General features: G+C 41.0%; 2 protein-coding genes across 4 annotated transcripts; one reads left to right on the top strand and one right to left on the bottom strand.

Annotated features, from left to right (window-relative positions):
• Positions 1 to 473: 473 nt before the first annotated feature.
• CFAP68 (cilia and flagella associated protein 68) lies at positions 474 to 5,828 on the bottom strand. Of its 3 annotated transcripts, none has more exons than XM_022561590.3 (4): positions 5,072 to 5,744; positions 2,823 to 3,053; positions 2,212 to 2,278; positions 474 to 1,777 (listed from the first exon to the last, which is right to left on the bottom strand). In XM_022561590.3, the coding sequence occupies exons 1-4, from the start codon at positions 5,111 to 5,113 to the stop codon at positions 1,608 to 1,610; spliced, it is 510 nt and encodes a 169-aa protein (XP_022417298.1). In that variant the 5' UTR covers positions 5,114 to 5,744; the 3' UTR covers positions 474 to 1,607. The 3 variants fall into 3 exon arrangements, with proteins under 3 accessions (XP_022417298.1, XP_089771657.1, XP_022417299.1); XM_089915531.1 differs by lacking the exon at positions 5,072 to 5,744 and adding an exon at positions 3,841 to 5,053; XM_022561591.3 differs by lacking the exon at positions 2,212 to 2,278 and having other exon boundaries at positions 5,072 to 5,828.
• On the top strand, positions 5,562 to 10,516 carry FDXACB1 (ferredoxin-fold anticodon binding domain containing 1). Its single transcript, XM_022561547.2, has 5 exons — positions 5,562 to 5,939; positions 6,174 to 6,330; positions 7,194 to 7,397; positions 7,560 to 7,718; positions 8,469 to 10,516. The coding sequence occupies exons 1-5, from the start codon at positions 5,726 to 5,728 to the stop codon at positions 9,649 to 9,651; spliced, it is 1,917 nt and encodes a 638-aa protein (XP_022417255.2). The 5' UTR covers positions 5,562 to 5,725; the 3' UTR covers positions 9,652 to 10,516.
• Positions 10,517 to 11,208: the final 692 nt, after the last annotated feature.

Genomic DNA, 11,208 nt, shown 5'->3' with positions numbered 1-11,208 from the left:
AAAATATGCTGGATACCTAGGGTATAGGACAGATATATAACATATAAACTTAAAACATGTGCCTATAAAATATTCATATTGCAAAAACACACACCAATGAATTATTAGTATTAATAAGAGACAACTCAAATACTAAAGTTGATCTGACAATACAATGCAATTTCCATCAATATCCTAACAGTATCTTTTTGTGGAACTTGACAAGTTGATCCTAAAGTTTATATTGAAATGCAAAGGGTCAAAAATAGCTAAGACCCTCTTGAAGAAAAACAAGGTAAAATGACTTGATCTACTGGATATTAAGACTTATACAATTATCATAATTAAGATAGTGGAGTAATTAAGCCATTGTAGCTAAGATGGGATTTAAAAAAATGACAAATAGGCCAATGGAATGTAAGAGAGCCCAGAAACAGTTCCAAGTATATACAGATAGTTGATTTATAATAAAAATGGCTTTGAAGAGCAGTGAAGCAAGTATGGTCTTTTTAATAACTAATATGGGGACAACTGGATAGCCATACAGAAAAAAAATAAAACTTTGTCAGTACCTAACACCATATATAACATAAATTCCATATTTATACCCGTAACATAAAATAATGAAGGTTTGGGAGGTAATATATGGGAGATATCTCCCAAATATTATACTGTTATCTTAAACAGGAGAGCAAAAAAATTGGAAAATACTGATGTTTAGCCATGTTAAGACTATTGTCTCCCAGTGTTCACCAACCCTAAACTATTCACATTTTCTCAATCGCTGCCAGTTCCCCACAATGCAAGACCCATCTTAAAGCAGCTGAGTCACCCCAAATTCCTAAAAATACCCTACCCTAACATCACCCTTTTCAATCATTATCAAGACTGTGTCAAGTTGAGGTTCTTCCTTGCCAAAGGCTTAATAAATAACTCCGTTTTGTTTGATCAAGTTTTCTTCGGTGACTTTTGTGGGGGAGTAAAAAATGGACAGTCCTTATCTTTTTTAGATATAAACTGAACTATTTATAGATGAAATGATATAATTTCTGAGAAAAATTTAAAAATAGAGAAAGTAGATAGGGATAGATAAGATTGGTTATAACCATTGTTGAAGGTAGGTAATGGTACATGGGAGTTTTTTATACTATTCTGTCTACTTTTGTATGTTTTAAATCTTCTATAATAATAAAAACAGTTATTTTTCTTTTTCTAGTCCTTAAGAGGGGATATATTCATTAAGGTCACAGTAAATGTAAACTATCTGACCATGACTACCAGGCTCACATCTAGAAAGCATCTAGCCAAATGTATCCTAAGTCATGATGGATTCTGCAGTTCCGCCCCTGATGAAAGGCAGGGAAAAGCAGAGTGGCTGTAGATTTGAGAGAAATAATTCTTTTTAATGCCTTCCTACAACACCCGTAATGTAGACCTAAGAGTAGAAATAATTAACTTAAATTTGACATTTAAATTTTGGTTTAAAAAAAAGGAATAGAGAATATTTTTTTGTGCTTTATTTATTCAGAGAGTAAAATTGCTACAGTCAGCTAAATTCTTAGTTGTTCTTAGAATGTGCTCCTTCCTACACTCTACACTGGAAGAATGAACCTTATTCTTTCTTAGAATCATGGACTCTGAAATTGGCAGTTATTAGGATTCCACACACACACAGAGTGATGCTCAATTTGAGGCTCTGAATAGCTACTCATGTAAGTTGACTTTTCTGTGCATTTGTATGGAGGAGGAACCAGCTCAGGTTGATGTCCTGGGAACCAGTGAGGCTCTCGCTTAAACCCTGAAGGAAGAGAAAAGAGGAGTCTTAGTTACCAATCTCATTCTTATTTCTGAGGGAATAGACAGTGAGGAAATAGACAGTGAATCATGTCAAAATTGAGAAAACAGAGAAATCATTCATTCACTTATTCACTCATTCAATTTACTTTTATTTGTGTTCCTTCTATGTTCCAAGCATTGAGTTAGGTCCTGAGAATATAAGAATTAAAAATAATAGTCCAGGGCTTCCCTGGTGGCGCAGTGGTTGAGAGTCCACCTGCCGATGCAGGGGACACGGGTTCGTGCCCCGGTCCGGGAAGATCCCACATGCCGCGGAGCGGCTAGGCCTGTGAGCCATGGCCGCTGAGCCTGTGCTCCGCAACGGGAGAGGCCACAACAGTGAGAGGCCCGCGTAACGCAAAAAAAAAAAAAAAAAAAAAAGGATAGTCCACCTACTATGGGTTGAAAGTGGTATTTTTTTGTTGTAGCTTGTATCATATGTCGTTTCAAAATAGTGTCCAAACTGCAAAGAAAAAGTAGTAGATTAAAAATACAGGAGTCTATAACCAATACTGGGAAATACAGGATACAATGACATGAATTCTAACAGGCTGTGTCATATTTTAGATTGACTATAAGTCTATATGTCATTAGCCTATATCCTACTAATGTTCACATCCTTTGTTGGTTTGTTTGTTTAGGAGATTTAAGGGAAAGATGCAGATAAACAACAAGTCTAGGTAGGCAGGGACCAGGGAAGAAGCTACCCTGAGTCAGAAGACATTTTATATATATATATTTTTTTCTGTAGATTGATGAAGTCCAAAGAGAAGCAAGAGAAAAAGCATGCTACCCATCCTTTCACTACCTTACAATAATATAATGGTCAACTTGATAGTAAAGTGGGATAGGCAATCCAGCTGAGGACTGTTGCCCTGTCCCAACCACTCAATGGACAGAAGTCTGAGAGATCTCAGCATTGGAAGTTATCAGATTCCTGACTCTCAAATGGTCATTGGTATTTCCTTTTCTAACAGAAGGAAACAAAGAAGAGAAAGTTCGATTACCTGGGAAGGCAAGGGTTTGGGCTGCACGATATTCTTTAGGTCATATCTCTCCTGGTTCCAGTTGCCCATGAGGGTACGGTTTGAATAGGCATCTTCATTAGTGGTACATCTCCATCCATACTGGAAAAACTTGGACATATCATTCCAATCTGTCCACACTTCAGCATGGCCATCTGCATTAATGAGGCTGCCACAGTGTGGGTTTGTAAGGAATGAGGTGAGGAACTCTCTCTGGGAAAAGGCAGGAATAGAAAAGCTTGTTGCACAAACCAGAGAGGAGAAAAGGCCTCCCTTTCTCTTCCTTCGCCAAGCATAACACCTTCTAAGAATCTAGGCTTTCCTCCCAGTTTAATTGTTGTGGTTCAGTTTCTTTCTCTCCAAGTTCATGAATCCTTTGACCTGCCCTCTCAATCAGCAGTAGTAGGTGACTATATAGGTTAAATGTCCCCCCGCCCCGTAAAAGACAGGAGAACTTCAGTACCCCCAATACTATATGGAGAACTAGAAAATGTTCTGGTAATTTTGAGATGTAGGAATTTAAGGACTAAGAGTATTGCTATCGTCAAAGGGAACAGGAAGAAATGAGAGTTGGATAACTAGATAATACAATAAATGATCAATAAATGACAGTTTCCTTCCTTCTGGGTCCAGATCAAATGTCACTTCTCAGGATGTGCCATTCCCTTTTCATGATGCCTTCCCTCAAGTTAACTTCTCTTTCACTTGTCTCACACAGAACTTTATGTTCACATCTTTATATATTTATAAATTTATACCATATGTTAGAGTTCTTCAAGGAAGTGTGGAATCTCCTACACTGATCCCTTGAGGACACGATCTGTGTCTTTTTCATTACCGTATCCTCTCCTTCTGTTTACCTTCCTAATCAATAGTACTTGGCACATACCAGATGGCCAATGTCTGAATTTCAATTTTTTGTAAGTAATCAGAAGCCTAACCATGTTTACTTTTGGTTAAAAGATGAGTCTGGTCCCTTGGCTTAGGAGCAAGACAATACCTTCCCTGAAGCTGAGTAATTTGAAGTTGAGGAGCTTGAGTTGTTTGAAGATTTTATAGTAGAGTGACAGAAAACCTTACTCTGCCGTTCCATGTTCTTTAAAGGAAGAGATGTTACCAAACCTGGCCCTCCCAGTTCTCCAAGCAAAGAAAGAATATAGATCACCCAGATCACCAGATGGCCATGATTTGGGAGTCACCACCCACCCACTTTTCCACAGGTAGAGACAAAGCCAACACTGTAGGTTTAAAGGTAACTGCTCTCACACCATGTGCCTTTGTGAAGAAAGATGCACACAATGATGTCAACAAACAGCATGATGACTAAAGAGTACCTGGTCCTACAAAGCCCAACAGACCAAGTACTCAGACTGCAAACCAAGATGACACCGTCCCTGGGGCTGTAAGGACAGACATCACCACCCACTCAGTTGTCCAAGTCTGAAACCTGGGGCTTATCTTAGACTCTGATTTCTCTTTCAACTCCCTACATCCATTCTCAATCACTAGGTCTTGTTGATTTTTGAATCAGTCCACCACCCTCCATCTCCACTGCCAAGTTCCAATTCAGATCACTATCAGCCTAGTTTCCATTACTGCAGTAGCCTTCTCTCTGACCTCCTTGCCATCCGCCTTTTTCTCCTCCTATCATTTCTCCATAGGAAAGCAGAATTTTTGAAAATGAAAATCTAATTGTGTCATCTTCCTATTTAAAATCTTTCACTGGCTGGCCACTGTTTGCAGAGCAAGGTTCAAGGTTGTTAAAATGTCTATATGACCTGGTCCCTGCTTAACTTTTCTGTCTCATCTGTTACCCACTCTCCCTCAAAGTACATTTCAGCCAAACTCAGCTGTTGTGTTTTTCCATCATGCTTGTGCATGTATTGTTCTTTCTGCCTCTTCACTCCTCTTGACTCAGGTAAGGTGTACTTTCCTCCCTTTAGCTTTCAACCCAGGTGCACTTCATCCAGGGAATCTTTCCACTTCACCCCCAAACTTGGTAAGGTTCCCCTCTGTGTGCTCCCACAGCACCCTGAATTACTCCATTCATAGCACTGCATCCCACTAAATCAGAATTGCCTCTTTTGCTGTGCATCCTCCACCAGACTACAAGCTTGGTGAAATCACAGGCCACATCTTGTTCCTCCATATATCTAACTGCTCTCACAGGCCTGGCACATAACAGACACTCAACATTTCTTGAATGAATAAAAGGTAGGAAATAGAAGCACCTGGAGAAATTCCGAAGAGCAGTAACAATGGGTTGCAGTCATTTCGGATGAGATGAAGGCTGTTAGAAAATCCTCTGTGTCAGGATGCAGGACACAGCCCAACCTCTTCTTGGCCTCAGCCCGGCCCTGCTTCCTTCACTCAGAACTCGCCTCACCTTCGACCTGTCCCTCGGCACTAGTGACTGCTTGTGACCTCATGTAGGTGTGATGAAGTCGCTCAGGGCTCAAAGGCATCTTTTTTTTTTTTTTTTTTTTTTCGGTACGCGAGCCTCTCACTGTTGTGGCCTCTCCCGTTGCGGAGCACAGGCTCCGGACGCGCAGGCTCAGCGGCCATGGCTCTCGGGCCCAGCCGCTCCGCGGCATGTGGGATCTTCCCGGACCGGGGCACGAACCTGTGTCCCCTGCATCGGCAGGCGGACTCTCAACCACTGCGCCACCAGTGAAGCCCAAAGGCATCTATTTTAACACTTCCGATAGGGTGAGGGAGTGAGGGGACGGGGCGGTCGGCGTATCGCTTTTGCACTCAGGGATATTTTCCTCCTCGGATGTTGCTGCACCAGACTGTTAAGACAACCGGGCGCTCTGTAGCGTCATCAACCAGCGACGGGTGAAGAGGTGGGGCCGCAAGAAACCGGCGAAGGAAGTGACGTAAAAATGAGCGCCCCCGAGAACGCGAGATGGGAGCACGTTAAGGCCATGGCCCCTCGGCGCCTCCTGTTGGTTGGGGAGGGGAATTTCTCCTTCGCCGCCGCTCTGAGCGAGACCCTGGATCCGAGCACCAGTATAACTGCCACCTGCCTCCAGCGCCCGGCCGACTTGGCCCGGGATCCGCTGGCCCGGGAGAATCTGCAGCGCCTGCGCGAGCGAGGTAGCGAGGCCCACCCCTCCGTGAAGCCCCGCCCAGCTGTGGCACCGCCCAAAGTGGAAAGGGTGGGCACGTGGGGATTCAAGGAATCTGGGGGTTGCTCTTGGTCTTTACGTGGACATTTACAGAGAGCCTGCTGTGTGCCTAGACCTGGGTTGTTTTGCATGGCTCAGGTTAGGGAGGGGTTTTCTCTCGTTCCAGGTCTTAAGACATCCTTCTGTCTATATTTCGTTCCAGGTACCGAGGTACGCTTTGGTGTGGACTGCACCCAGCTGGTAGATGCCTTTGAACTGCAAGACAGAGAGTTTGATCGAATTTATTTTAACTTTCCGCACTGTGGACGCAAAGCTGGAGTAGCTAAGAACAGGGAACTGCTTGCCAAGTTTTTCCAGAGGTGAGCACTCAAAAGTGAAATGTTTAAGAGGTACATTACATAGTTACTGCGCTCAAACATGTTAGTCTGGGAAATATGGCGTACAAGAGAATATAATGCTCCAAAGGAACCCACAATCTAGTTGGAAAGGCAGACATTTAACCCTAAATGCTAAATAAAAGTACTAATAATGTACTGTTCGGCCGGCAAAGGGAGGATCATCTATTTTTGATAATGGGAAATGATGGTAGTATAGTCTAATTTAGGAGCCAGACTGCCTGCATTCAAAGCCCTACCCACCACTTAATAGTTTTGTGATTTTGGGGATTAAGTTTACTTGATCCTTACTTGCTTTTGCTTCCTCATCCATAAACTGAAGATATCAACAGTAACTACCTCATAAAATTATTGTGAACGCAAAACAGTGCTTTATACTATTATACAATAACACATGATACTAATGGAGGTCTCTTTGGCTCATAGTTGTCATGAAACTTTTCACAGAGGCAGTATTTTAAGTTAACAGGCAGGAGGGGAGTGAAAAGAACAACTTTCTAAGTGGGGAAGAACAGCCTGATCGCTGAATCACACATAGGAACTTTACAGACATTGACTTTTCAATGAGATATAGATGTACAATACAAAAACAACGTTGGATAACTCTGTTGTCAGCCACTAGTATCAGTTATGAGTTGAACATTGAATTTAAATTCTTGTTTACTTCCAGCTACTTTTTTTTGCATGTTTGAAGTCTAATAGACCTTTGCAAATAGATATGATTTGATTTTAACTATTTAACAGCCAAACCATATATATACAGCTAACTCCTATGGTAACTTCTACTTGTTTCTGATAAACGGCTGGTGTTTCCCTACCCCCGTTAGCTGTGCAGATGTTCTTGCAGAGGAAGGAGAAGTCCATGTGGCATTGTGTAGAGGACAAGGTGGGACTCCCGCTGATAAGCCCATGAGAGAATGGCACAACAGTTGGCAAGTGGTTGCTATGGCAGCTCTAGGGGGATTCATTTTAAGTGATGTGCATCCCTTCAGCTGTGAGGCTGTGCCAGGGTACAAGTGCACTGGATATAGGTAAGTAATAACAGAGTTCTAAGCCTTTTCCAGCTCTCTCACTGATGATAAAAAAAAATCTCAGAGACATACTTTTTCCTTGTCTATTTCTTGATTCAGTCTCTAGAAATACTTGCTTTCTTTAATAATGACAGTCTTAATAATTGCTGTCTATTTTGCCAGGAGTCAAGATAAGTCCTTTCATGTAGAAGGTGCTTTGAACCATATCTTTACCCGGAGCTTACCCTATGAAGGTTTGCAACCAAGAATTTCCAGGATCAAACTGGGTGACCAGTGGTTTTCTTTTCTAGAACCAGAAGTACTTGTAGGAAAGCTGAACAGGTAACCTGATTTTACCAGAAATCACTTCTATCTCTAGTTGTATCCTGATTGGCTTGATAATCAGGCAACCATACATTGAATGGATGCCACATTAATTGTTAATGATGTCATGCTGTGAATACTTGTCAGTCTGGCCTGCACAAGCCTCTTTAGAATTAAAAATTGTCATATTTTCTGCAAATATCATATGATATCACTTATATGTGGAATCTAAAAAAAGGGGTGCAAATGAACTTACCTACAAAACAGAAATAGAGTTACAGATGTAGAAAACAAACTTATGGTTACCAGGGGATAAGGTGGGGTGATAAATTGGGAGATTGGGATTGACATATCCACACTACTATATATAAAATAGATAACTAATAAGGACCTACTGTATAGCACAGGGAACTCTACTCAATACTCTGTAATGGCCTATACGGGAAAAGAATCTAAAAAAGAGTGGATATATGTATATGTATAACTGATTCACTTTGCTGTACACCTGAAACTAATACAACATTTTAAATCAACTATACTCTAATAAATTTTTTTTTAAATTGTCGTATTTTCTGGTTTATTGTAGGCTGTCAGAGTTCTGAAACACATGATATCTCTCTTTATGGTAGATGATTTCTTTGTTTCCTTTCCAGATCAACTTAAGGATAATTCTTTTCTATACAGCTATTTGTGCTTTTAATTCTAGCTATGTTATAATTATTAATAATTTTAAGTTAAAAAAGTTTATTTTTGTGTGTGTTTAAACAGGGGTTTCCTAGAAGCACCTTCATATCATCCTATCAAAACCATAAATGAGAAACTCATTGCTGAATTGGGGAAAGCTTTCCCTCTAAAAAGGCTGAAGTGTTCTTCCCCTTTGCTGCCACAGGGAGACACCAGTGTTCTCACTTCCTGCCACTGTGACATCCTGTCATCTGCCTTTTGGATTAGTCTCCATGAAGATAACTCAAATTTTGAGTCCCTCACTGGTGGGACAACACAAGACATGGAGGATTTTCTAGTGTCGTTTTCAGAACTCAGCCTTCCCAAGAACCCTAGAAGAGACAGTAAGGAAGAAGCTCAGGAAGGAACATATGGCCAGGCCAAGGTCTGCCTTAGACCTTCTCTTCTAGTTCATGTTCAGGCTCTAATCCAAGCACCAGACTTCCTCCCAGGTTCTCTGTACATCCTCAGTGGACCTGTCTTTCAGAAGTGCCGCATCTCACCTTTCACAATGCCAGCATTTCATGAGACTTTGTTTATCCTTGGATTTAATAAAAATCTGAAGGATGGCTGTCTTCAGTCACTACTGGATCATCTGAAGGGCATTCTAGATAGCCTTCTGACCCAGACATTGCTCAAGGGCTCTAAGCTGGGCAGTTCAGTGGAATTTGTCTTTCAACCACCTGGGGAAGATTATATGATTACTGTGAAGTCTCAAAATTTTGGCCCAGATTGTGTTAAGGATTTGATTATTGGGTCTGTTACCACATCTGCTACAAGCATCATACACAAAGACCAGTGTTTTGTGTGTGTGTCTATGAACTTGGACCTATTAGCCATGCTTGTCTGGGGTATCTCTGATTGGAGGATGTTGTGGACCTTTGATAATCGTTTCCTGAAGAATTTTGCCCCTGGGAAAATAGAACCCTTTAAAAGCTATTCCCTATATCCTCCATACTATGTGCATGATGTTAGTTTTTGGTTAGATACAAAGAAAAGATTTGATGAAGTAGAGTTTCACACTGTGGCCCGAGCAGTGTCACAGGACACTGTCATATCCATACAATTCCTTAGTCGTTTTCAGCATCCAAAGACGGAACAGGTCAGCCTCTGCTATAGATTGACCTACCAGACCTGTGACAAGGCCCTCACCCAGCAGCAGGTAGCATCAATGCAGTCCCAGCTAAGGAAGGAGATTCAACAACGACTACATGTGATACCTCGGTAGTTTAGTAAATTCATCTCTACGTAGTGATCCTCACGGGTGTGGGTGAAAAAGACCAATTTGTAACCGGTAGTTCTTTCCAGACTTTTTTTTTTTTTAATCTTTTACTTTGTGACTATAGCTACTTATGGTTGACTTTAAAGATATCTGTGACTCAATCACTTAAAGTTTACAGACTATAATGTGAGTGGTGACCTTTGGAGTTGTGCAATATTTTGTTCATGAGTAATGACTAGGAAAACAAACAAAACAGCATCTTATACACTAGATGCTGTAATGCTGAAGCAGTAGAATTTGAGTGTCTCGTCATATATTTATAAATATATTTTCCGAATTGTCAATTCCTCTTTCCTTAACTCTATCATATCATCTCTCTAAATCATTGAGAATAGTTTTTAGAGTCAGACAGACCGGCATTTATTACCTTGGGTAAAAGTTGCAAGTGTTCCGTATTATTGGTATCGTCATCATGTTTATTCTGTGGTTGACTGCTGTTAAAGTCATGGAACTAAGTAAGTGTCTCACTTAGAGCTCACACCTGGGTCTGTCTGACTCAAAAGTCCCTGTTCTTTCTGCCACTTTCTGTTACTTCACTTTTCCTTCCATAGTTTTTTCAACAGTAATCTCTGAACTGTGATTAACTCTACACTTTTCCCCCCTAGATTTTGGGACTTCTGTTGTAAGCATCTCTAAGGGACTTTGGGAGATTGGCTCAGCCTAGGACTCTGCAGAATGGGGTGCTATAATGTGCATTAATGTATGTTCCTGTTAATTAATAGTTAGGCTCCACCAATTGGAGCTATATTGTAAACTCTGTGAAGGAAATAACTGTCTTATTAATTCCTTAAAAAAATTTTTTTAAATTGAAGTATAGTTGATTTAATATGTTGTCTATTCTTGCATTTGGAGAAGAGCATGTGGAAAGGCAAGAATTGAAGCAAAGAAACAAATTAGGAGGTTATTATAATAATGCAACCAAGATATGATGGTGACCTGGACCAGGGTGGTAAAAAGTGTTTGGACTGGGTAATAATTAGAAGAACTTACTGATGATTTAAATATATGTGCATGCATGAATGTTTTGGAGTTAGAGAAATAGAGGAATCAAACAGAATCCCTAGGTTTTTGACCCAAGCAACTGGGAGAATAGAAGTGTTTTTAATCAGAATAGGAAAACTGGCATGGGAGTAAGTTTGGGGAGTGAAGAATCAAGGGATCTCTTATGGACATATGTATTGCTTAGCTCTCCACATAGACTTAAAGCTACTCGAGGGCAGGTAATGTGATTTATAGCTTTCTTCCATCCCCAGTAGTGCCTGGTACATGTGAAACCAAGCAGACCCTGCAGGGCCTTCCTGAAGACAGATTCCCCCACCCTCTCCGAGTCTCCCGCCTCTTGTTTGCAGAAAAGCTTTAGCCTCCTAGGCCTTCCCCGAACTCTAAAGAGTAGTTTTTTTGTTTTTTGTTTTTGTTTTGGCTGCGTGGCCTGCGGGATCTTAATTCCCTGACCAGGGATCGAACCTGCGTCTGCTGCAATGGAAGAGCGGAGGCTTAACAACT

This window comes from Delphinapterus leucas, chromosome 7, assembly GCF_059928025.1.
Source record: "Delphinapterus leucas isolate spDelLeu-1000000601 "Yukka" chromosome 7, BTC_Dleu_Yukka2, whole genome shotgun sequence".
NCBI classification, from domain to species: Eukaryota; Metazoa; Chordata; class Mammalia; order Artiodactyla; family Monodontidae; genus Delphinapterus; species Delphinapterus leucas.
Note: the sequence above shows the minus strand (reverse complement) of the source record. Positions and strands in the feature narration are given on the sequence as shown.